Genomic DNA, 27,333 nt, shown 5'->3' on the forward strand with positions numbered 1-27,333 from the left:
GTGTTTTGCCAGGGTATGAGCATGAAATCTCGAACGCGGTGCCTCAAGAACACAGAAAGCTTTGCCTGCTTTGCTTTATTTGGGAAGTTTGGAAAGGAGGTAAGTGCTATGAGAAAGTTTTTGAATATCCTTAATTGCAGGAAAAGTCACATTCCTTTGCATAGTTGAATGCAATTTACTACTTATAATTTAGATATCTTTGGTCCAATGGGAAACACAATAATTTTCAAAAAATTAACATTGTGAGTTAGTTTTTTAAATTGTCAAATGATCAGTTAAATGTATCTTGTATCTCTTGTATCTTGTTAAGTTCCATGCCAAACGTTAGTGCAGAAATGTCAGCAAGATGATTAGTGCAAGATGTAGGACAATGTGTCATACTTCACAATCAGAAATGGCATCTACGTTTGAAATAATTAACTGACAGCTTATCTGATTTCATGAACCAAAAGGATTCATATTTCCATATTCCTTACAACAATGAAGGAGTCATCTGATAGAGTATATGCACAAATTGCTGAAGTAGTAGACGTGTTTGGTCAAGACCCTTCTTCAGACTGAGAAGGGTCACCTATTATCTTCTCCAGAGATGCTGTTTATCCCACTGAGTTACTCCAACATTTTGTGTCTATCGCGGTATAAACCAGCATCTGCATTTCCTTCCTACAAACCATCTCATAGAGTCTATGTCGGGTCACAGAGCAATCCTATTTCCCAGTAATTTTCTCTGCAGCCAGTTCTCCCTATATTCCTGTCAACCAAAGATCCTATAGCGGAGCTCTGCTATAGGATCTTTGCTGTCAACATCCCCCATATTTTACCACTTTCCTGCTTGCAGTGGCCAAAGAATGAACTGACTGGCCCTCATTAAATATGCGAGGAAGCCAGAGCATCTGGGGGAAATCACATTTTCTTCATTTCAAATTTCATGCTGACATTACTTGAGGTTGGATATGATCCCGGGTGACTGAAGATGTGATGCAGCAGCTCTACTAACTGCACCATATTGCCACTCTTGAATAAGCACAATATTGAAGAAGGGCAGAGAAGTTATCCCAACAGATTATTTGATTATATTCACATTTTTGCTTGTAGAAAATTACCATGAAACATTATAACTGCTATGTTTTAATAGTAAAATGGTTGTTTTATTTCATTATCTGTGCACCGATTTCAGATAGCTTAGTGCAGTCCTCCAAGCAGGGCTTTCTTTTTTTTTTTTTTGTTTTGTTTTTTTTTTTTTTGTGTTTTTTTTTAATTTTTTATTTTATTAGAAGTTAATACAGCACAAAACAGTACAGTGGAACCTAATTTTAGCTGCCAACTATGTAATACCGTAATCCATTCTATGTACAACCTCTAGTTTTATGTTATGAGAAGGAAGTAAGCAAGACAAGAAAAAGAAAGAGGAAAAAGTGGAAAAATAGATGGTAGAGAGTAGAAAAACGTGAAGTGTGTATATAAAAAATAAAAAAGGAAGAGAGAAAGTGGAAAGTAGAAATAGAAGAGAAGGCCCCTTAAAAGAGAATTTTTCAAATCTGTATTCGGAGATGTAGATCTATCCGCGTCATGAACTGAAATCAGCAATCTTTACGGTACCGCTGCATCACATGATTCCAAAAAGTCGATGAAAGGAGACCAACTCCTTAAGAATTGGTCATATTTATCTATTAGTCGGAGTCTCATTTCTTCAAGGCGTGCTATGTGCATCATATTCCTAATCCACATTTTAACAGTTGGTGTGGTTGTATTTTTCCAAAATTTAAGTATCAATTTCCTTCCAATTATTAACCCATAATTAAAACAGGGCTTTCACTTAACTTTTTTTCCCTGTTGCCAGCCGGGCAACCTCAGCAGCTTTTTAGGTTGCCAAATGACAATTTAGGTGGTCATTTAAGACAGCTTGCATGACGCATGCGATAATTTGCTTGGATGAAGTGCATAGTTACCAGTAGGAATTATGGTCAATGAAGCATTCACATATTATTTCTGCTTCAAATAAAGTCACAAACTAAACATATTCACCAATAAAAACATGATATATACCACAATGACATGCAGCAAAATTACAATACAGTATCTCATCTCTTTTTACACATTGCAATGAATGCAATTTCTATTATTGTCGTTCCACTTCCAAACAAAAATCTGGTTGGATTATTCAGCATATGATCAACCTCGGTGAGACCAAGCGCAGGCTTGGCGATCGCTTCGCACAACACCTCCAATCAGTTCGCAATAACCAACCTGATCTCCCGGTGGCTCAGCACTTCAACTCCCCCTCCCATTCTGAATCCGACCTTTCGGTCCTGGGCCTCCTCCATGGCCAGAGTGAGGCCCACTGTAAATTGGAGGAGCAGCACCTCACATTTCACTTGGGCAGTTTACACCGCAGCGGTATGAACATTGACCTCCAATTTCAGGTAGTCCCTGCTTTCTCCTCTGCTTCCCAGCTCTCCCTCAGTCTGAAGAAGGGACTCGACCCGAAACGTCGCCTATTTCCTTCGCTCCATAGATGCTGCCTCACCTGCTGAGTTTCTCCAGCATTTTTGTCTACCCATTCACACAAGTTCTGTTATCCAACTTTCCTCACCCACTCCCTACACATTAAGGGCAATTTTACAGAGACAAGTTAACCTACAAAGCCAATGCGTCTTTGGGATGTGGGAGGAAACCCACATGCTTGCAGAGCGAATGTGCAAATTCAACACAGATAGTGCCCGAGGACAGGATCGAACACAGACCTCTGGCGTGTGTTGTCACAAGTCCACCAGCTGTACCACAATTTTTTATTTTCCATTTTAATTTCCAACAATTCTTTTGCTGCGATAGTTGTTAAATTGTGCAAAGGTTCAGTCATTTATCCCATGCAACTCTGTTTTGTGCAGAAGCACAAACTTCATTCCTTCAATTATCTTTTTAAAAATTGGTTCAATTATAATTGTTAACTGATGGACCTAACATCTTGTCTTTCTAAGATCCTGGCGAGTCTCAGCCACTTCATGCCATGTTTTACATCCTGGAATAAAGATTAGGTGGAAAAGTACTAAAATGTGCCCCAGATTTCACTTCGTGTGACACCATTGAGGATAACAGTGATGCTGCCAAGTACAGAGCCTTAAAGAATAAATTGTGGATAGATGCCTCTGGATCTAATCAACAATGCCTTGACATATTTCGGACAGATAAGTGAGCCTGAAAAAGACTTGCTTGTGAGACCACTAAAATTCCTTGACTGACGACCATGTCAAATGCCAGCTTTAACATCTTTCAAGATTTTTATTACACTTCAAAGGCAATGAAAAATGAAATGAATCTTTCTTTTTAATTGAACATTTCAAAGAAAATATAATCATCTGAAAACAATAAATGTCTAAGATAAAAATACTGCTCACACATAATTAATTGAAAAAAAAATTATTGGAAAGCTAAAAATTGCAGATGCTGGATATCAGGTTAATATAAATACTTTAGAATGCAATGTGATCCTTCCTTAATTCTTAATATGGAGATCTTCAACGATTAAAAGCTATATAAGATTTAATGTACAATCATCCAAGACTCACAATTTCATGTTATTCATTGTAGGTGGCAACACGAATGAAACAATACAAGGATGAGTTACTGGCTTCCTGTCTGACTTTTGTGCTCTCTCTACCTCATGAAATAATTGAACTTGATGTCAAAACGTTTATTCCTGCACTCCAGGTTGGTATATTTCCCATGACGGACTGCATGATGGACTAGGCTGTGTTTGAGACACTCTGAAAACTGAATCAGGAATAGTTAGCTCCTCAAGGCAAATGGCTGAATAATCAGCACTTTTGGGGTGGGATAGATGGGAATTTACCCCGTTCCATCCGGACGTTCCCTGCTGTCCACCCATCTCCTCATTCCCTTCTCTTTCTTTAACTAAATGTCCATATGCATGGGTAATAACCTCCTGCTTCATGTCTCCTCTCCCATCAAAAATAGTTTTCAATCTGTCCCAGGTGGTGTGAGAACTTACAATGTGACAGATAACACATTTAGAGATTAACCTTGAAAGAAATTTGAGTTTCCAATATACAGATATATAAGTGGGAGAACAAATTAGTAAAACAAATCAAAGGGAGCTTTTGGAATCCTAGATTTATAAATGGGGATAAATAACACAAAAGAAAAGCAGTAATGCTAATAGTCAAACTAATCATTTGATAGACCAATGTTAGAATCAAATTATGAGCTTGGTTTATGAAGGACAACTAAAATTATTTTTGGTAGAACAATATTGAAAAGGATATTCAAAACTGCGTCATTAAAAGTGAACAAAAATATTTTCATTGGCTATGGCCTAAAAAAAGTAATATTTTTGAAAGTGCAAGTACTTGGAGAATAAATTTACAGGGACACATGATAGAGGAGTGTGATTATTTTGTGGACTTCTTTACAGAGTTGACATCTGTACCATGGAGAGAATCTGTTATAAATTCTGTGATTTTATTATTGCCATTTTCAAAATTAGACTGCATTTAAACTTGGCCTTAGCCACGTTCCTCTTGCTAATGCTGGATTGGATGCTCTGGAAGACTGGTCATATCATCTATCGAAGAAAACCATTCAGCCTTATTACAAGGACATCTTGCCACACTTGGATGGTTACCTGAAAACTTCAGTTTCAAGTAAGTTACTGCTCTTTCCCCTTTGTAAATAAAATTGTTCAGCCCAGTTGTAAAAGGCTGAATTTAGAATATTAGCATTTAAGGGCCTGTCCCACTAGCATGCAATTGCATCCGTCTAGTGCGACCGGACGTGGTGGCTTGAGGCGTACGGCCTCGCGGGGCCGGTCCCAATTCCAACCGCGGAGGCGTATGGAGTTGTGCGTGATTGGGCCCGACATCGTACTGACCAATCAGCTGGGCAGGAGGCGGGCCGACTGAATTTGGACATCGCACGGCGTCGGGCGGTGACATCATCACGCAACGACACGCCGGGTGGTGACGTCATCGCGCAACGCCACGCGCTAGACAATCGCCATCAAGATGCTGCGTACAGCATCAAGACGCTGCGTACGCCCGTTGAGGCCCTGCGTATGCCCGTTGAGGCCCTGCGTACGGCCTCAATGCGGCTGCGGGCCGACAGGCCGTTGTCGCGCGGGATTTTCGGACAGTGGAAGATTTTTGGAGCCCCGCACGATGTTGGAACCAGCCCCTCACAACTCCATACACCTCCGCCGATCGAAGTGGGACCGGCCCCGCGAGACCGTACACTTCAAGCGACCACGTTTGGTCGCGCTAGACGCATGCTATCGCATGCTGGTGGGACAGGCCGTTTAGTCTTCTCCACTTAACTCTTAAATCCATGTTGTGATTATTCATTACCAGAAAATGCGGAGATTAATGCTTTATTTCTTCATTTACTGATTGGAATAAAATATATTAAGGGTACTTAATATTTTACATTTACTTATACTTAAATTCAGACACAGTTAAAATGTATAACTGTGATTTAGAAGCTTGAGTGACAAAAACTCCTCGCTCAGGGTAACTCAGAACACATTGAATTTGAAAATTTAAAAATGGAGCAGGGAATAGAGGGATATAGATGATGTACAGGCAAATTTGTTGGTTTAGGCATCATGTTCAGCTGAGTCATGGTGGGCCAAATGTTCCTGTGCTGTACTTTTCTATGTTCTTGGAGCAGACTTTTCAACGCCTCGTGTCTGTCCCACAATTCAAATGGCTATTTGTTCACTTCAGAATCCTGTTCCCTCCTTCTCCTCATACCATTAATCACTTTAGCTTTAAGCAATCTATCCAAGCACTTCTTTTTTGAATAATGACGTGGCTTCCACTGCCTTTTGTGTGGTATTCCATAGGTTCCCCGTTTTACCCCCTCTTCCTGAGGACGTGACCCTTCATTCAGAACTATCTAGCTATTCCCTCCATGGCAAGAGCATTTTTACTTAGAACAAAAGTGTGTCATAATTCCCGATTGTTTCTCAGCACAGCATAGGCATTTCTTGAGTTTTTTCTGTACTCAAGTCCACTTCTAGTGAAGGCCAGCATATAACTACTGCCTTTCTAACAGTTTGCTGTGCCTAAATGTTTGTTTTCAGTGACCGACCGGTGTACAAAGACAACCAGATCTCAGTGTATCTTCTCTTTTCCCAATATTCTCTTTACTGCAATCTTCCACATTAGATTGCATCTGCCGTGCTTTTGTTTGTTCACCCACTTTAATGAAATCACATTTATAGCTACTTTGCATCATCCTCAAAACTAACATTCACTTCTCTTTGGTGTTGTCTGCAACTATGAAGCTTCTGAATCACAGTTATCAAAATATACCATATTCACTGGCTTCCCTGGTCCAAATCATTAATATTGTGAATCGCTTGGGCCCAAACACCGATCCCAATAATTACTGCCAGCTGCCCTAAAAAAATCTTCTTTATTTCTAGTTTTAATTTCTTGTCTGTCAACCATTTCACAAGCCATGCAATGTATTTCACCTATTCCCATGTGCCTTAATTTTGCATTCTAACCAAAATGTGACTATTTCAATGGTATTTAGGAAGTCCAAATACACAATATCCACTGATTCCCACTTGCCTATTTTTCTAATTATTTTTCAAACATACCATAAGATTTCTCTTTCATAAACCCATGCTAACTTGTCCAAAGTTGTTCATGTTTTCAAAGTGTTCATTACTGCATCTTAGAACATAGAACATTACAGCAAAAGAACAATGTTTCAGCTCACAATGTTGATGCCAAACATGCCCTCAGGAAAGGCAAGTCAAGTCAAGTCAATTTTATTTCTATAGCACATTTAAAAACAACTCTCGTTGACCAAAGTGCTTACATTGGTGCAGGTACTAACGTGCTACAAACAGTGGTACATAGATCAACAATACATACATAGATGCATACAAACAGAGCTACCTCAGAGGACCTCAAAAAAGGCTTGAGAATAGAAATAAGTTTTAAGTCTAGATTTAAAAGAGTCGATGGAGGGGGGCAGTTCTGATGGGAAGAGGGATGCTGTTCCATCGTCTAGGAGCTGCAACCGCAAAAGCGCAGTTAGAGGTCCATCAAATCACACACCACAAGATCAACGAACAGTTTCTACACCAAGGCCAAGGCCATCACCACTCTAAACACACAGCCCCCATTGCCAATATTTTGTATTGCCACAACACTATACTGTGAAATATTGCACATCTGACTTGACAACGTTTTTCTTGCCGTTTTTGGTGTTTCCATTGTTGTTATTATTTATCTGATACGTTGGAGCTCCGCTCGGGCAGTGCGCCTGAAATTTCATTGACAAATTTGATAATAATAAAGTGTATTATTATTATTATTATTATTATTATTATGCCATGTTAAACTGATCTCATCAGCCTGTACATGATCAATGTTCCATGTGTCTATCTAAATGCCTCTGTATAAAAAAAATGCCCGCATATCTATCAGCTTTCTTTTATACTCCGTAATGTCAATCTTCTTCCAAACGCTAGGCCACAGCCTTCCCATTTTCACACATGCTTCTCACATTTTTTCCGATAAATATCTTCCCATCGCATTTCAACGTATATTTCACAAGTTACAAACCTTTTAAAAACAGCTTCAAAATATTAAAGTTTTCCAAGCTCTCATTTTGAAGAACAAAAAATTGACCCGCTTGGTTCCACTCGGCCCAGCTCGACACTGCTCGGCCCCACTGGGACCAGTTCGGCCTCGCTTGGCTCCGCTCAACCCTGCTAGGACCTGTTCAGCTCCTCTCAGCCCCACTCGGCCCCGCTACGATGCGTTCAGGCCCGCTCGGCTCCACTGGGACCAGTTCGGCCTCGCTCGGCTCCGCTCAACCCTGCTAGGACCTGTTCAGCCCCACTCGGCCCCGCTAGGATGCGTTCAGGCCCGCTCGGCTCCACTGGGACCTGCTCGACCCCGCTGGGACCCGTTCGGCCCCACGCACTCGGCTCCGCTCAGCCCAGCACTGCCCCGCTGGGATCCGCTCAGCCCCACACGGACTCGCTGGGAACTGTTCGGCTCCACTGGAACCCGTTTGGCCCCACACGCTTGGCTCCGCTGTGACCCGTTCGGCTACGCACGCTCGGCTCGACTTGGCCCCACTCAGCTCGGACCCGTTAAGCCCAGCTCCATTGGCTTCACTTGAAGAGTTGAGGGAGGGATTGAGGGAGTGGAAGAGAGGAAAATAATCCTGTGACGTTGAGGAGGGAGTGGGGGGGATTGAGGTAGAGGAGTGTGTAGGCAATGTTGTTCAAACATTTACACTCCCTCTCACGCCCCCTCCCTCTCTACCCCCTCCCCCCTCTCTCTACCCCATCCATCTTCCCTCCCTCCCCCTCCCCCGCTCTCTACCCCCCTCACCTCTCTCTCCCTCTCTACCACCTCCCTCTCTACCTCCCTCACCTCCCTCTCTACCCCCTCCCTCTCTAACACCCTCTCCCTCTCTACCCCCCCCTACCCCTCACTCTCTGTCCCCTTCCCTCAACCTCTCTATCCCCCTCCCCCCCCTCCCTCTACCCTCCTTCTTTACACCCCCTCTCCCTCTCTACCCCCTCCCCCTCCCACTCTACCCCCATCCCCCTCCCTCTCTACCCCCTTCCCTCTCCCTCTCCAGCCGCAGTTGGGTGCTATGCGTGAGTGAATGGGGCGGGGGATGGGGGGAAAAGGAGCGAATGAAAGCGTTACTTGAAATTAAAGAAATCAACGTTCAAATCCTGGGTTGTAAGCTGCCCAAGAGAAATAAAAGGTGCTGTTCCTCCCATTTGCATTTGGCCTCACACTGACAGTGGAGCAGGCCCGGGCCAAAAAGGTCAGTTTTGGAATGGGAAGGGAATTCATTGACCTGCTCCATTATAATACATTTGACATCAACACTACATTTGTAAATGTCCCAGAACCTGACTGCTGTTAGACAAAGCTCCCAGGTTTAATATATTTAGATGAACAGTCTGCAGACTTCAATTTGGATTTGCGTCATGATTGTAAAACAAACAATGGAAAATCAGTTTGAAGAGAACCATAGACCAGGTTCCAGAATGTGAATGGAAGCAAACAAATGGGAAACTGATATCTTATTCCGCAAACCTTGCAGCACCATCCACCTTTGACGCTGAGGATTCCAAGTGCCCCATGATCACTTTGTGCCAAAACCACTAATTTACTTCAACATTATTTGTTGAAATGTTGTAGTATTTTCCAAATTGGCATTGTCAGATTTACTCCTCAGGTCAATGTTCCTGATCGTAAATTATGTGCTTGGAATAGCACTCTGATCTATGTGTCTCAACTGTTTGGAGAAAGGCTGGGACGGGAGTGTGGCCATTCTTTGCCTGCTTTTCCCAGAGAAGGATCTATTATCATTCGATACAATTGCTCTCATGCTTGAAATTTATTTTCTTCCTCTAAATCTAACTACTAATTATACTTGAGTTTGACGATTGTATTTTATATGTACAATATTATCTGATCTGATTGGAGAGCATGCAAAACAAAACTTTGCACGGTACCTCGATACACGAGACATGAATAAACCCAAAACTAGGTCTGAGCATCATGGCATGTCTCAGGTGAATGAAAGATATCAGCTGAATCACAGATCGTACTTGCATTATATACAACTTAAAACACTCTCAAAGCGTGGTTTAAAAAATTATATTAAAAACCTTTTTGGTTATGGATACTACAATCTTTAAACCTTGCGTTAGGTGAGTCCAAAAGCAACTGGGAAATGATGAGGATTGATACTACAAGTAAAGGAGGAAACAAGATTCTTATAAGTCGCCTGAAAAAATCAACAAATCTTTCCATGGTAGGTGACTATCATTTGAAATTTGAGCCAATGATTTTTATCTGTGAAATATATCTATAAATGATTAATGGGTTTGCTTTTAAATCATTTTAAACATTTTTCATGAAACAGAGTGAGGAATCACCTGCTGCAAAAGTGAGGCGCAGAGTGGTGAAGTTACTCGGGAGTCTGGGGGGACGGGTCAACCGAAGTCTGGTGACAGGTAGGTGTCAGGACAGTTTGATGTATGTCAAACAAACTGAAGGCTGAATAAATAAAAGATGGAAATTTAAGGCTAGCAAACACCGTAATTGTATTTAATAAGACTTTACCTCAGTGTTGGTTTATTTTTAATAGCAACAATCTGTAAAACTATGATAACTATGCCTCTGCTTTATATATAAAGTTGGACCGGGTTGGGTCCCTTTCACACGGGAGGCTTGGTCCCCCAACTCAACCCGTTCCGCAATGCAATATTCCACCACTCACCCATTCCCCCGATGCAACCCGTCCCCCCAACGCAATATTGCACCACTCACGCATTGCCCCCCAATTCCGCAGGCACGGGTCATTTCCCCTCATCCTCCAGCACTCCCACCCCCTCCTCTTCACCCTCCCTCTTCTTTCCCCTCTCCTCCTCCCCTCCCCCAATCCCTTCCATCTCTCCTCTCCCTACCCCCTCCTAACCCTCTATCCCCCACTCCTCACTTACCCCTATCCCTCCTGACCTCCCACACTCCCCCCTCCTCTCCCTCTATTCCCCTTCCCCACTCTCCTCACCTCCCCCACTCCCTCCCTACCCCTTCCTCTCCCTCAATCCCCCCCACCCTCCCTCCTCGCTTCCCCAGGATCTTTCCCCTCTCCTCCTATCCTCCCCCAATCCCTCCCGCACCTCTCCCTCCATCTTCTTTCCCCTACCATTACTCCCTCCATCCATAAAAAGCACCATCTGCAGTTCCTTCCTCGACAGGTCAATCATTGTTAGCTGTGGTATAGATCCCGTTGACTTGACAATTGGCCCAGTTTGGTGTGTGTGTCTCAAACTCCATGCAAACTGCTCGGCCACCCTGCAACCCGAGCCTCCCTTCCTCTGCCCACTCTGGCTCAGCCCCTGTCCGACTGCCTGCACGCTCGGCCCGCCTGCTGCTGCCATTCGGCCCTGCCTACCCGCTCGCTGCCGCCGCGAGGGGGGTGGGGGGGAAGCGGGTGATGGAGTCGGTGTTCGTCACGGTGGGCACCATAGGTTTTGATGAGCTGGTGGAGAAGATCTCAGAGAAGGCCTTGAGGGTGAGATACTGCTACGGCGGCGGAGGAAGCAATGGACTGGGGGGGGGCAGGTAGACGGGGCAGCCATTGCCGCAGAGGGGCGGACGGGGGATAGGGGTGAGTGATGAGTGTAGATTGGTTACTTCTTACTAACCAATTGTAGTGGTTGTTAGTAGTAGCCCCACCTACTATGCGGTTTATATTACCAGAAATTTGCTTACGTAATTTAGTCTGAGAGCTGCTAGTTACTGTAACACTTTGCAGACCAATGCTGTAAGAGTACTTTAATAAATATGTGTTGTACCTTGACGTGTGCACAACTCGACTCATTACATGGTGTCAGAAGTGGGATTGAGTTTGAGCTGAAAGTGTTTTGCTCGGTCCAGCACCTTCTTCAGATTGGCGTCGTACTCAGCCAGGTCGCGCCAATAAACTGGATGGATGGATGGAAGGAAGGAAGGCAGGCACACATGTGCCAGGGTGGAGACATAAAAAAACTGCAAGTGCTAGCAGGCACAGAAATCGCTGTCAAAACATGAGGGGGACACAATCTCTTTGCGGCCGCGTGCGCGCTTGCGCACACATGCAAGGTTTCGGCCGTGGATCCTATGGCCGGTAACATTGACAACTGACCTGGTTGGTGACCGACTCTGAACTCTAGCAACAGCAGCTTTGTCCGCCCCGAATCGTGGGGCTTCCATCGGCCCGTTCGCGGGGCTTTTCCATCGCCTGGCAGGGGCTTCAACATCGGGAGCCTCGATCGCCTCGGCGCAGCAATTTGACCGTGGGGCGGTAGATGATCCCGAGGTCAATTTTAAGCTGCGCTGGGCCGGGCGACGAAAAGCCCCGCGAACAGGCCGATTCAGGCTCCGCTCTGATCTTTGCTCCACCAGTACGTTTCCCTCCTCCAATCACCGCGCTCTATCCTCAGTCCCACCCCCTTACTACCGCCTCTGACCGACACCTCCCTCCTCTAATCATCGCGCTGAATCATCATGCCCCCCACCCCCTACTGCCTGCTGACTGACGTCTCTCTCATCCAATCGGCGCCCTCGATCATCGGTCCCACCCCGGAAAGCCGAGTTTATTTTATCAGCTTTTTTTTCACTGAGTTTTAAAATCCGGATTAAAAAACTTGGGGGGAATTGTCCCCCACCTCTCAAAACGGGGGGGGCGTTTGGTCCCTGTCCCCCCCCCCGGGATTTCCGCCCCAGGATGCTTGTATCTTGAGCAAAGCACAATGTGCTGGAGGAAATCAGCTGGTCAGGCAGCATCTGGGGAGGGAATGGATGTTTCAGGTTGGGAGCCTCTTCAGATTGATCTTCAGGTTGCCAGGGTGGTGTTTTTAGCTGCTTTTTGTTTCTAAAATTTAAAGTTATGATTTATTGGATAAAGCTGGTGCCGTTAGAACTGTAAAACAAATAATTATGGTGAAAAAAGACACAAAGTGCTGGAGTAACTCAGCAGGTCAGGCACAATCTCAGGAGAACATAGATAGGTCATGTTTTGAGTTGGTACCCTAAAGGATTAAGCTAAACAGTTGTATTGACTTAAATTGTTTTTGTTTTACTTAAATAACCGATACATCTTATTGATGATTTTTTACTTTTGTGATCGGTGATAAGGCAGAACATGACCCTGTGTCTTGTCATGAACGAATGTGATTAAATGCCACTTGCTTTCTACGGTAAGGAAGGGAACGTTATCAAGAGACTACAATTTATTAAAATTGCCATTGCAAAGCCAACTCCCATTTTGAATGGGAAGTTGTGAATAATTCTCAGTGTTGTCTAAGTACATGGTGCTGGCATTATTTTTTTGTTAATACTGGCCTTTTAACTGCATTTTGTTAAAGGGGTCATGCCCACTCTGTATACATTCCTATGCAGAGACATTGTGCTCCTGGCAGAAGGGTCTTAGTGACTGGTCTCTGGCATTTAAAGTTTGTGCGAGAGAATCAGCCGCCAGATGTGCTGGCTTTGCAAATTGGGTTCTGTGTCGGTGACAAAACATGAAGTTCTCCATCTTTATATTTGTGACTCATTCCTGTTTTCTATTTCTTTCTCTTACGTCTAACGTTTGGTGTACTGTGATCCCATTTTGGATCACATATTGATGAAGCCAGTATCAAATTCAATAAAGCACCCACTGACTATGAGCAAAATTAACTAAAATGGCAGTCAGAATATTTTATAATTGTACATCAAATCTGAATTTCGTTTCAAAGAATTAAGTTAAAGAACTGATGATGGATAATTTTCATTCCACAAAGGAGACCTGATAAGCATGTACGAACAGAACAGGTATAGGGTAGTAACATGAATTAATGTTCATGTGTATTATTATGACATTTTATTAAATATCATTAAGGTATTTTCGTTTCTGCAAGATGTTAAGTCTAAGCATTGCAGCAGTGAAGGGTTTTAGCATTAAACTCAAAATATTGGAGGAACTCAGCAGATCAGGCATCATCTATGGAGGGAATGGACAGACAATATTTCAGGTCAGGCCCCTTTTTCAGACACACGAAGGTCAGGCAGCACCTTTGGAGCGAATGGACAGATGACCTTTCTTCAGGCTCTTGAGCCTGGTTAAGGGTCCTAACCCGGAACATAATTTGTCCATCCCCTCAGCCCCTTGCTCTGCTCACTCTATACTGAGCCCCCTGCTCTACTCACTTTATTCTCATGACTTTGTAGCCATAGTGTGAACTCCATTTTTAAGTTCGCTGACGACAGCACCGTTGTGGGACGAATTACAGATGGTGATGAGTCAGAGTATAGAAGTGAGATTGTCTCATTGACCATATGGTGCCAGCACAACAACCTGGCTCTCAATATCAGCAAAACCAAAGAACTGATTGTGGACTTTGGAAGAGGAAGGTTGAGGACCCAACAATCCTGTTTACATCAATGGGACGATGGTGGAGAGAGTCAAAAACTTCAAATTCCCGGGCGTGCATATTTCCGACGATCTTTCTTGGACCCAGCCCACTGATGCAATCATAAAGAAAGCACATCAGTGCCTCGACTTCCTGAGAAGATTACGGATATTTGGTATGTCAAAGAGGATTCTCTTGAACTTCTACAGGTGCACAGTAGAGATCATACTGACTGGTTGCATCGTGGCCTGGTTCAGCAACTTGACGTCCAAGAGCGGAAAAGACTGCAAAAAGTTGTAAACGCTGTCCTGACCATCACCGGCATCATCGGAGGAATTTATCGTAGTCGCTGCCTCAAAAAGGCAGCTAACATCATCAAAGACCCACACCATCCTGGCCACACACATCTCACCACTGCCATCGGGAAGATGGTACAGGAGCCTGAAAACTAACGTCCAGGTTGAGGAACAGCTTCCCTACAGCCATCAGGCTATTAAACACAACCTCATAAGCTCTGAACTACAATAGACTATTATTATTATTTTTATTATTATTATTATTATTGCACTGTTATTGTTTGTTCTTTTTTTTCCAGAGTTTTTGTTATTTATTATGATTACATATTCTGTTGTGCTGCATCATTTCATTGTTCTATTGGGGACATATGATAATAAAACTCTCTTGACTTGATGCTGCCTGACCCGCTAAGTTCCTCCAAATCTTTTTGTATTTATCTCAAGATTCCAGCATCTGCAGTTGCTTATGTCACCATGAATTTAGCCCCCCATTAATATCTTACTCTTTTATTAAAAATCATCTTGCCTTTTAAAGCTTAATGTTCACTATTTTCATTCAAAATTATAATAATGCACATGACAGTGAATAATCTAAAACCCAAACCTGAAATCGTTTTGCATAGAGTACACAAAATACTTATGCATTCTCATTTTAATCAATAGCTGCCTCTTCTGAGGAGATGATGAAGAAATGTGTTGCATGGGTGTCAGAGAAGGCACTGAGTTTTGCAGTACCATTTGCAGATATGAAACCTGTTATTTATCTGGATTCATTCCTACCACGTATCTCTGAACTTGCGCTTTCTGCCAGTGACCGACAAACTAAGGTGAGTTACTGTTGCCTTCATTCACATTTAGCACCAGACCCTGTTATGTCACGATGAAATATGTTGCCAGAGCTGTTCCTCTTGTTACATGTCCTGCAAATTTGTATTTGTACACTGGAAATTAGCTTTCCTTTCCACCCTCATTATTAATAACATTATTTGTATTTTTGTTTAAGAAAGAACTCCAAATGCTGGAAAAATCGAAGTTAGACAAAAATGCTGGAGAAACTCGGGTTGAGGCAACATCTATGGAGCGAAGGACTAGTCAACGTTTCGGGTCGACCCGAAACGTTGCCTATTCTTTCGCTCCATAGATGCTGCCTCAGCTGCTGAGTTTCTCTAGCTTATATGTATCTTGTATATTTTTATGTAATCACTCCATAGTTTGATAATGTTTTAAGTCATTAGAAACATAGGAAAATAGGTGCAGGAGGAGGCCATTCGGCCGTTCGAGCCAGCACCGCCATTCATTGTGATCATGGCTAATCGTCCCCTATCAATAACCCGTGCCTGCCTTCTCCCCATATCCCTTGACTTCACTAGCCCCTAGAGCTCTATCTAACTCTCTCTTAAATCCATCCAGTGACTTGGCCTCCACTGCCCTCTGTGGCAGGGAATTCCATAAATTCACAACTCTCTGGGTGAAAAAGTTTTTTCTCACCTCGGTCTTAAATGACCTCCCCTTTAATTCTAAGACTGTGGCCCCTGGTTCTGGATGCGCCCAACATTAGGAACATTTTTCCTGCATCTAGCTTGTCCAGTCCTTTTATAATTTTATGTTTCTATAAGATCCCCCCTCATCCGTCTAAATTCCAGTGAATACAAGCCATATCTTTTCAATCTTTCCTCATATGACAGTCCCGCCATCTCAGGGATCAATCTCGTGAACCTACACTGCACTGCCTCAATCACAAGGATGTCTTTCCTCAAATTAGGAGACCAAAACTGTGCACAATACTCCAGATGTGGTCTCACCAGGGCCCTATACAACTGCAGAAGAACCTCTTTACACCTATACTGAAATCCTCTTGTAATGAAGGCCAACATTCCATTTGCTTTCTTCACTGCCTGCTGTACCTGTAAACCAACTTTCAATGACCGGTGTACAAGGACGCCCAGGTCTCGCAGCACCTCCCCCTTACCTAACCTAACCCCATTGAGATAATAATCTGCCCCCTTGTTTTTGCTGCCAAAGTGGATAACCTCACATTTATCTATATTATACTGCATTTGCCACGCATCTGCCCACTCACTCAACCTGTCCAGGTCACCCTGCAACCTCCCAACATCCTCTTCACAGCTCACACTGCCACCCAGCTTTGTGTCATCCGCAAACTTGCTAGTGTTGCTCCTAATTCCCTCTTCCAAATCATTAATATATATGGTAAACAGTTGTGGCCCCAACACCGAGCTTTGTGGCACTCTACTCACCACTGCCTGCCTTTCTGAAAAGGACCCGTTCTTTGCTTCCGGGCTGCCAACCAATTTTCTATCCAACACCCGACCCCCAATACCATGTGCTCTAATTTTAGTCACCAGTCTCCCGTGCGGGACCTTATCAAAGGCTTTCTGAAAGTCTAGATACACTACATCCACTGGCACCCCTTCATCCATTTTACTTGTCACATCCTCAAAAGATTCCAGAAGATTAGTCAAGCATGATTTCACTTTCATAAATCCATGTTGACTTGGACTAATCCTTTTACTGCTATCCAAATGCCCCATTATTACCTCTTTAATAATTGACTCCAGCATCTTTCCCACCACCGAAGTCAGGCTAACTGGTCTGTAATTCCCCGTTTTCTCTCTTGCTCCTTTCTTGAAAAGTGGGATAACATTAGCTACCCTCCAATCCACAGGAACTGATCCTGAATCTATTGAACATTGGAACATGATCACCAATGCGTGCACTATTTCTAGAGCCACCTCCCTGAGGACCCTGGGATGCACACCATCAGGTCCAGGGGATTTACCATCCTTCAGTCCCATTAGCCTACCCAATGCTATTTCTCGCCTAATGAAAATTTCAGTTCCTCTACCCCCTTAGATCCTCTGTCCTCCAGTACATCTGGGAGATTGTTTGTGTCTTCCTTAGTGAAGACAGATCCAAAGTACCTATTCAACTCTTCTGCCATTTCCTTGTTGCCCATAATAATTTCACCCGTGTCTGCCTTCAAGGGACCCACATTTGACTTTGCTACTTTTTATCCCTTAACATATCTAAAGAAGCTTTTACTGTCCTTCTTTATATTCCTGGCCAGCTTCCCTTTGTACTTCATCTTTTCAGCCCGTATTGCCCGTTTTGTTTCCTCCTGTTGTCCTATGAAAGTTTCCCAATCCTCTGGCTTCTGGCTACTCTTTGCTGTGTTATACATCTTTTCTTTTAGTTTTATTCTATCCCTAACTTCATTGTTGTTTTTCTTTCATTTTTAAAAATTTTAAAACATTTTTTATGTATAATAAATCCTGTCAGGTTGCAGCTTGTGAACTGTTGCATAGTGTGGTTGCTTACATGCTGGGGAAAGGATCGCAGATCTCTGAAGGTCAAGAAGAAACAATGTACCAGCTGAACAAACATATGTATCCAGTCTTACTCTGTCTAGGCTGTGATGTGGACAAGGTAAGAAACTATGACCTTGAGCATATCAATGTTATGGATTTAAAATCTCAAATGTATGAACTAAAAATATTGTATATTCCCCTAGATGTAGTATTTCTCTGGCCTTGTATTGTTTATCTGATTTAAACATGTACGTCCTCCACTAGTTAGGTACCGTCACCTTACGTTTTGATCGTGCTTCGTTTACACACTTTTAGAATGAACCTGCTTTTGGAATAATACCCTCAATTTTATTCCTGCTAAACTTGCACATCAGCTTTCAAAGTTAACTTGTAAATTCAGTTTTAACAGAAAGAAAACTGAAACGATTGCCTGCAGCTAATAAATTATATGTTTAAATGTCATACAGTCATGTGATAGGAGTATAATCAAGTCTACTCCGCCATTCAATCATGGCTGATCTATCTCTCCCTCCTAACCCCATTCTCCTGCCTTCTTCCCATAACCTCTGATACCTGTACCAATCAAGAATCTATCTCTACCATAAAAATATATGATTTGGCCTCCACAGCCTTCCGTGACAAAGAATTTCACAGATTCACCACCCTCTGATGAAATAAATTTCTCTTTGTCTCCTTCCTAAAAGAACGCCCTTTAATTCCGAGGATATGACTTCTATTCCTAGACTCACCCACTAATGGAAACATCCTCTCCACATAAACTCTATCCAAGTCTTTCACTATTCTGTATGTTTTAATGACATCCACCCTCATTCTTCTAAGCTCCGGCGAGTACAGGCCCAGTGCCGACAAACGCTCATCATAGGTTATATTACTCATTCCTGGGATAATTCTTGTAAACCTCCTCTGGACCCTCTTCAGAGCCAGCGCATCCTTCCTCAGACATGGTGCCCAAAATTACTCACAACATTCCAAATGCGGTCTTACTAGTGCCTTCTACAGCCTCAGCATTACATCCCTGTTTTTGTATGTACCTGCCTTTGGGATGTAGTTTTTCCAGTTACTGAGCAAAAACGGGTAACTTTCTCAGTTTTCTGCTTTGACGGTAAGAATCATGCATTTCAGGTAAAGCATTGTACAGATGGAAGGGAAAGCATTATAATGTTGTATAATGTGATTTAACCTTATTTATTTCAATTGGTCACATGCATTGCCTAGCATATGTTTCATTTACACACTTTTTGATATGCACGTTGTTTTTAAAGCTCCTAACCCTCCCCTACTACGTGAGGTGCCAGTACACCCGTCATATTCGGTTTACTTTAATTTACAAATACAGAATGGAAGCAGGCCCTTCGGCGCACCGAGTCCACACCGGCCAGCAATCCCTATACACTAGTACTATCCTACACACTAAGGACAATTTACAATCTTTACGAAAGACAATTAACCTACGTCTTTGGAGTGTGGGAGGAAAGTCAAAGTCAAAGTAACTTTATTGTCAATTCAATTATGCAACAGTAGTTATACATAGGATCGAAATTACGTTTCCCCATACTCCAAATGTGCAAGTAATATTAAAAACATAGACAGACAACATATCAATAAAAATAGACAATAGACATACATTATTTAAAATATTAAAATATTCACAGTATGCCAAAATGTAGCAAAACCTTTGAGGTATTTTAAACAGGGTGCAACAATGAAAGGTGCAATATAGAAAAAGTGCAAATTCCGTACTGGAGACATTGAGCCAAAGTTATTTTCACAGTTTGTTGTCTTTGTTTGGGTACTGTTCATGGAATTTACTTAAGTGTGTTGAGTAATCTGATGGCCTGAGGGAAAAAGCTGTTTTTGAATCTGGTGGTTTTGCTCCGCATGCTGCGGTAGCGCTTACCGGAAGGTAGGAGGGTGAACAGTTTGTGTGCTGGGTCAGTGGTGTCTTTGATAATATTACTTGCTCTCTTGCGACAGCCCCACACAGTTATGGGGAGAACATGCAAACTCCATACAGACAGCACCCGTAGTCAGAATCAAACCCAGATTCTAAGGCAGCAACTCTGCCGCTGTGCCACCGTGCTGCCCATATCCTGAAAATTATTTTCCAGTGACCCACTGAGTTACTCCAGAACTTCGTATCTTTTCTTGCATCTCTAAATCAGTTTAATTCCTCCTCACACTATCCGTCCACCACCATTTCCACTCAGGATTATAATACATCCCATCAATGGTTTTGGATCGCAGCACCTCCTTGCTGTTTCATTCCCAATATACTTCACACTTTTCCATTCTTTGTCAATGCTCCAACACTACAGGACCACTGGGCAATCACGAGAGAGCCTGATACCCCAGAACATTTTTTGTATGCTTTTCCATCCATCTGTCTTATACAGCATATAATGTATAAGCTCTCTCATACCAGAACTTAACATACCAGGATATCTTTTCTTTGGTATATTTGTGACAATATCATCATAAAGGAGTTCAATGATGCCTGCAGTGACGAATAAAATTGACTTTGACTTTCAAAGAAAAGTAGTATTTGCAGGTGCATGTAGGTATTTCATCTGTGGAATGTTAATATAATTTGATGAGCATGTTCCACTGAAGTGCTGATGTTTTCCTGAAGGGATGTGGAAATAATTCTCAATTCTAACTTCTCTGGAAATACACAAGTGATGAACAAACTGGAGGGTCCTCTAAAAGCAGTGGGCTCTTTATCCTACCAGTGGACCAGTTACACCTAAAGTGGATGATGTGTTGTAGTTCATCATAACTCCCAGCATGTTAGTTTAGTTTATTGTCACATGTACCGAGGTACAGTGAAAAGCTTTTGTTGCGTGCTAACTAGTCAGCGGAAAGACAATACATGATTACAACCGAGCTGTTAACAGTGTACAGATAAATGAAAATTGGAGAGATATGAAACCGAAACAGAAAGCTGTGGAGGCCAGGACAATCAGGGCTCGAAATTAACAGTTGCCGGGTGCCAATGGCCACCTAAAGTCCTGCCGGGCAACCTTAAAGCCGTGTCATTTTGCCCGGCTTGGCAAGCGATGGAAAGCTTGGCTGATGTGGACAGCGGATGGCCTGATGCAAACTGTGCCGGTGTTTCTGAAAGAGCTCCTGCCTTATCCTTGTTCCCTACCTTGCCCTTGGAGTTGCTGCTTGTTTGTGAACCAGCGGCTCAGGCAGCGGATTGGCGCTCGACCGTTGCAAATTGTTCTGTTGCTATTGTTCCCTTAAAGGGCCTCTCCTTTTTCGATTTTTTTTTCGGCGGCTGCGGAGTGTCAGTGACGGTTTTACAGGTGTCAGACGCTTGGCAGTCGGCGAAAAAATCGCAACGTGGGACAGGCCCTTTAAGGGAACAACAGCAACTGAACAATTTGCAACGGTGTTGAGCGCCTGAGCCGCTTCTTCCCTTCTTCCCTTCCCCCCCTTCTTCCCCCCTTCTCCCCGCTCCACTCTTCTTCCCCTTCTCCACTCCCCCCCCCACTTCCCTCATATCCCCTTCTCCCCCTCACGCTCCCTTCTCCAAACCTGCCCCCCTCCTCCACTTTCCCCGACGCCCCCCATTTGTGGACCCAGCCTGCGACCAGCGATCCCCCGCACACAATCTCACACACGCTAGGGACAATTTATACGGGAGGTAACCCAAACCCTGGGTTGACAGGCTTGGTATTTATAAATTGTCCCTAGCGTGTGTGGGATAGTGTGAGGGGGATCAATGTTACTAAAACAGATTATGTGAAGTAGACTTTGTGCAGTACTATTAGTGGGATCTAGCTGTCACAAGCTGGGTCCACAAATGGGCAGCGCAGGGAAAGTGGGAGGAGGAAGGGGTTGGAAAATGGGAGCAGGGAGGGAAAGGAGGCAAAGGGGATGTGAGGGGAGGAGGGGAGTGGAGAAGGGGGAGAAGAGTGGAGCGTGGAGGAGGAAGCGAAAAAGAGGGAGGAAGGGAGAAAAGGGAGAGGAGAAGGGTAGGGGGGAGTGGAGAAGGAGGGCTGGGGGTGGGAGGGGGAAGGGGGGGGGGGAAGGGGGGGAGGGGAGAGAAGGAGAGGGAGAGAGGGTGGGAGGGGGAAGAGAGGGGAGAGGGGAGTTCAGTCCACACTCACTGAATCCATCCCTGTGAAAAGTTAGAGACTGTGATTTGGATCTGGAAGCGGACCAATACAAAATAAAACTGAACAAATCAGACATCTTTTCATTTGCACAATTGATTTTATTGTATTAATTTTAATATATTAACTAGATTAAGTGGGACCCATTGGGTCCCAGCTTCACACGGGAGGGCTGGTCCCCCAACGCAATATTCCACCTCTCCACCAATTCAAATATTGCTGGCCAGTGGGGTGGGGTGGAGGGGGGGCTTTCTGGAGCACTAGCATGGTGTTGTGGGCTGAAAGGACTTTTCCAGAGGGCTAGTATGGACATTGTGGGCCGAATGAATTCTTGGGCTGGCAGCTCAGTCACTGCGACACCCACACTCACACACACATACACTCGCAAACACATACACACACACTCACTGACTCACACACCATATATATGGCAGTAAACGTTCTTGAATACTCACACGACTGAGCGCAGCCTCTCCACTTTGGGGCTTCCGCAGTCTGCGGCACTTCCGCAATCAGCATGACCTCTGCACTTACCGGAAATTACGCAATCAGCGCGACCTGTCCACTAAGCAGAAGTCACAAAATGAGCGGGACTTTTGAACCAAACACAGACGGACCTAATAAAGCATATATTCCTTCCAAACACAGTCGGACCTAATAAAGCATTGCAGTTTCAAGCACAGGCAGGGCAGCAGGCCAAACAACTCATGGCATTGTAATTAAGGGCTAAAAAATCATTTATTGCAAGTACATTGCAGACTCACTGTTCAGTTGATTCACAGCTTAGAATGAGAGTCTTGGCCTCTCGCAATCTTGCAGAGTGACTGAGTTATGCCCAGTCATCCGGGGTTTTATAGTCTTTCCCCCGGAAGGGGCGTTACCTTCATCGCGATGATTGACAGGTGAGAGCATCTCTGGGTTTTTTAAGCACTCAGAACTTTTTTTATTTTTCATCGATGGGAAAAATTCTCGGGGCTGGCTTAGCGGAGGAGGACTGTGAGTGAGATGGCCAAAAATCACAGCGATACAGGGTAGCGTTTTTTCTAAAATCAATATACTGCGCAGACAGGAAGTGGCCAAGATGAGACTTTTAATTATATAGATGTTTAAAATCCATGCATTGAAGGAAGAATATTTTCCAGCCCATCTGTGGTCCCTAACCCCAACCCTAGCCCTAACCGGGCGTCACCCGCAGGACTGCATACGTCAGCGTGTGACGGGACGCACGACATGATGAGACACCCAAATGTCGCCCCTGGATTTTGAACATTCCAAAATACTGGGGTGACGGGGACACCGCGCGTCACTACATGTGTCACGATCCGACCACGACGTGGCAACCTCTTTTCAAGCTATCGCCGAAAATGTCGCCCAAGTGGGCCAGGCCCTTAAATCCCTCACCACACGGGAGGGGAAGAGAAACTGCAAAGTCACCTGCCCGCGTTTGGTCCATATCCCTCCAAACTTGTCCTATCCCTGTACCTGTCGCTCTCCCTGTCTTTCTATCTGTCTCTGTCTCTGTCGATCTCTGTCTCTGCCTCTGCTTTTTCTGTCTCTCGTTTACCAGTCCTCCCCCACTTTTTCATCAGAAACCCACTCTGAAATTTGGGCATTGAAGCTCCCCCTAATGCTCCAGTATAGTGCCAAGTAACAGCCATGTCGCTGAAAGGGTTGTTGTGATACAGTATGGTGTTCCTGAAGTCCCACACCAGAAGAGCTACCCAACATCTGCACTCTCCTTGACCTCGTCCTTACCCTACCGGCCAGCCATCAGCTTGTGGCATGCAGGAGGGATGAAGGCAAGGAGGCCTGACACGGGAGAAGACCCAGCTGCAGCATCTGCCTCGGGATCTCACCCTGACAGTGACAAGTCTGATGAGGAGGATGCTCTGCTTGAGAGCGACTCAGATGACAGTTAAAGTGACTTTTGGATTTATTTGAACAGCTCTGTCTTTACTTTGCTTTTCAGGAGATGGTTTAAATATCAAGCAGAAAAGTTACACGTTCTCACAAATATAATGTTTCTGTTCATTTAAAGTTGATATTCACCCCCCCCCTCCCCCCCCCCCCCCCCCCCCCCCCCCCCCCCCCCCCAAAAAAAAAAAAAAAATAAATAAACAATTGCTTCAGCCATTTTTATTGCCCTTCTGGGCATTCTTACTTGCCATGTTCCATGATTGATTTAATACAGTCAACTACTTCCATGACTAATCTTCTTAGTGGGCACTGAGTAAAAGAGGTACTATGTATATTTAAAAGTATGGTATAGGTCTGGTCAGGTAATAATAATAATAATAATAATAATAATAATACAGTAACAAGTATGTTACAAGAAAAAGAAAATCAAAGCACACTTCCATTCTCTTTATTTCCTTTAAATTACAAAATCCTAGAGCAGAAGGAATATATTATGTATCTATTTTTCCCCTCTTGATGTTGTTACTGTGTCTACCTTCAAAGGTGTCAAACAGATCGATTCAATTCTTTATCCTTACCTTGCTGTGACTGGGCACAACAGAGATTGATGATTGAAGATTCAGGCGGAAAAGTCCCATGCTATCGCCATGTCATGGTCATTTTCGGTCCTTCACAGAAAACATGCTTGCATCAATCTGTAGTGTGCATGGTTAAGCATATATGTTACCATGGTCCAGGATTTATTGACACAGGTTGATCATACGCTGAATAATCCAACCACATTTTTGTTTGGAAGAAATAATAGAAATTGCATTAATTGCAATGTGTAAAAAGATTTGAGATACTGTATTATAATTTTGCTGCATGTCATTGTGGTATATATCATGTCTTGATTGGTGAATATGTTTAGTTTGTGACTTTATTTGAAGCAGAAATAATATGTGAATGCTTCATTGAGCATAATTCCGACTGGTAACTCTGCACTTCGTCCGAGCACATTATCGCACGCGTCATGCAAGCCATCTTAAATGACCACGTAAACTGTCATTTGGCAACCTAAAAAGCTGTCATGGCTGCCCGACTGGCAGCAGCGAATAAAACTTAAGTGAGAGCCCTGACAATGGATAAAGGCAGAGATCGATAGATTTTTGATTAGTACAGGTGTCAGAGGTTATGGGGAGGAGGCAGGAGAATGCGGTTAAGAGGCAAATGGCCTAATTCTGCTCATATCACATGAACTTATGAACTGAATAAAACAACTGTCTTGTTTGTTTGTATTTTTATACATAGGTGACCAGCCAATTATTTGAACCACTTGTCATGCAGCTTATTCATTGGTTCACTAATAACAGGAAATTTGAAAGTCGGGATACAATGGCACTGCTGGAAGCTATTCTGGTAACAATTCTTCACTTATGTTGTTAACTTCGGAATACTCTAAGCTGATCTTAATGCACAGTAATATAACATGAGTTTTAACATCTGTGTTAATGCACATTAAAGTTGAAATATTTTTGTTTAGAAGAGCCAAACAGATGAAATCTTTATACAAACCATGTTAAAGAGATTTACATGGCTAGAAATATCATAATCTACTCATTGACATTAGGTACATGAATGTTTGCTAATTTCTTTAACATTATTTAACGTTTATTTAACATTTATTTATTTTATTTTTTTCACATTATACTCAACTGTTACTGCTGATATTGTTGTCAAATTTATGTTTCTTTTACAAGGATTGGAGATGTTGAAATGAATATCCAAAGTAACTTAGTTACTAGGAACTAATTATTAAAATAACCAAAGATATTCAAGTACTGAATTTCTATTTTTCTATTTGGATGGATGGAAGAGATGCTATGATGAATCATTTTATTAAATGATGAAAGTCGATGCTGAACTACAGTTAGCAGAATTAATCTTATTGTTCCAGGTTCGGACTTAACGGCGTCCAATTTTTGGCAACTTCTAACCAAATCCCCACCTCCCCCTCTTTTTCTCTCCCTCCCCCCCACCCTCCACCCCCTCCCCCCACATGCCCCATCTGGACACCCACATATTCCTCCCCTCCTTACCCCTGCTACTTTCCTCCCTCGGGCTTCAGAATTCACAACTCTTCAACCCTGACTCACAGCTTCTGCTCTCTGACCTTTGTTCCAACCATCTGCCTCTCAAGCCCCCCCCACCCCCCACTCGCCTGTATCCACCCATTACCTGCCACACTTTGTCCTGCCTCTCCCCTCTTATGGTTTTCTTCTTCCCCTACCCCACCATACAATTGTGCCCTTTTGTATGTCTCTGTATGTTTGTTTCATTCTTTACTCAGTGATAGGAGAAAGTTATTGGGCAATAATTTGCTCCAAAACATTGCAGTACAGTTCTGGTTGATTTTTGTTCTGAAAACTAAAAGCTGGTAATTTTCATAGGATGGCATTGTGGATCCAGTGGACAGTAATCTGAGAGACTTCTGTGGGAAATGCGTGCAAGAATTCCTCAAGTGGTCCATTAAACAGACAACCCCAGATCAGCAGCAGAAGAGTCCTGTAAATACAAAGTCACTCTTTAAGAGACTGTATAGCCTTGCTCTTCATCCCAACAGCTTCAAGCGATTGGGAGCAGCCCTTTCATTTAATAGCTTATACCGAGAATTCAGGTAAGCCTATTTTCAACATTAGAGATATAAAGATATATATAATTAAGATATAACAGGACCATAAACAATAAGCAAATATAGTCCACAACAAAGCATGTACTGGCGCGTAAAAGCAGAAAATTGCAGATAGAGTCGTAGAGTCATACAGTGTGGAAACAGGCACTTCGGCCCGACTTGCCCATACCGACCAACAGTTCCCATCTACACTACTCCCACCTGCTTTAATTTGGTCCATATCTAAACCTGTCCTATGTACACTGTACACTGACAATCAATTAAATTGAATCTGAATCTGAATATCCATGTACCTATCCAGATGTTTCTTGATGAATAATAATAATGAATTAGTTTATTGGCCAAATATGTACACATACAAGGAATTTGCCTTGGTGCTCCGCTCACAAGTAACAACACGACATACAGTATCAACCATTAAGAATGAAACAGAAAACTTTAAAACATTAAGAATATTACATTACAGTTTAAACATGTGAATGAAATAAAATGCCAGAGCAAAAGGGGGCTACAGACTTTTGGTTATTGACTAGAGCTATTGCTCGTGGAAAAAAAGCTGTTTCTTTGCCTGGCTGTGGCGGCTTTGACAGTCCGGAGTCGCCTTCCAGAGAGATGTGCTTCAAAGAGTTTGTGGCCAGGGTGAGAGGGGTCAGAGATGATCTTACCCGCTCGCTTCTGGCCCTTGCAGTGTACAGTTCGTCAATGGAGGGAAGGTTGCAGCCAACAACCTTCTCAGCAGATCGAACGATTCACTGCAACCTCTGGATGTCGTGCTTGGTGGCTGAGCCAAACCAGACCATGATGGAGAAGGTGAGGACAGACTCTTACGATGACAGTATAGAATTGGACCATCATTGCCTGTGGCAGATTGTGTTTCCTCAGCTGCCACAGGAAGTACATCCTCTGTTGGGCCTTTTTGATTGTGGAGTTGATGGTGCCCCCCCCCCCCATTTAAGGTCCTTGGAGATAATGGTTCCATGGAACTTAAAGGACTCCACAGACCATGGGTCACAGTTTAAGAATAAAG

General features: G+C 43.4%; 1 protein-coding gene across 1 annotated transcript in view; it reads left to right on the forward strand.

Annotated features, from left to right (window-relative positions):
• The window catches only part of prkdc (protein kinase, DNA-activated, catalytic subunit), a 249,275-nt gene that overhangs the window by 49,689 nt on the left and 172,253 nt on the right, over positions 1–27,333 (forward strand). Inside the window, exons 19-27 of the mRNA XM_055634106.1 lie at positions 13–99; positions 3,589–3,708; positions 4,505–4,661; positions 9,722–9,825; positions 9,937–10,027; positions 14,911–15,074; positions 17,548–17,694; positions 24,926–25,033; positions 26,065–26,291. Of these exons, the coding sequence (XP_055490081.1) occupies positions 13–99; positions 3,589–3,708; positions 4,505–4,661; positions 9,722–9,825; positions 9,937–10,027; positions 14,911–15,074; positions 17,548–17,694; positions 24,926–25,033; positions 26,065–26,291 (1,205 nt within the window). The remainder of the gene's footprint in view (positions 1–12; positions 100–3,588; positions 3,709–4,504; positions 4,662–9,721; positions 9,826–9,936; positions 10,028–14,910; positions 15,075–17,547; positions 17,695–24,925; positions 25,034–26,064; positions 26,292–27,333) is intronic.

Source organism: Leucoraja erinacea, chromosome 4, assembly GCF_028641065.1.
Source record: "Leucoraja erinacea ecotype New England chromosome 4, Leri_hhj_1, whole genome shotgun sequence".
Classification (NCBI taxonomy): domain Eukaryota; kingdom Metazoa; phylum Chordata; class Chondrichthyes; order Rajiformes; family Rajidae; genus Leucoraja; species Leucoraja erinaceus.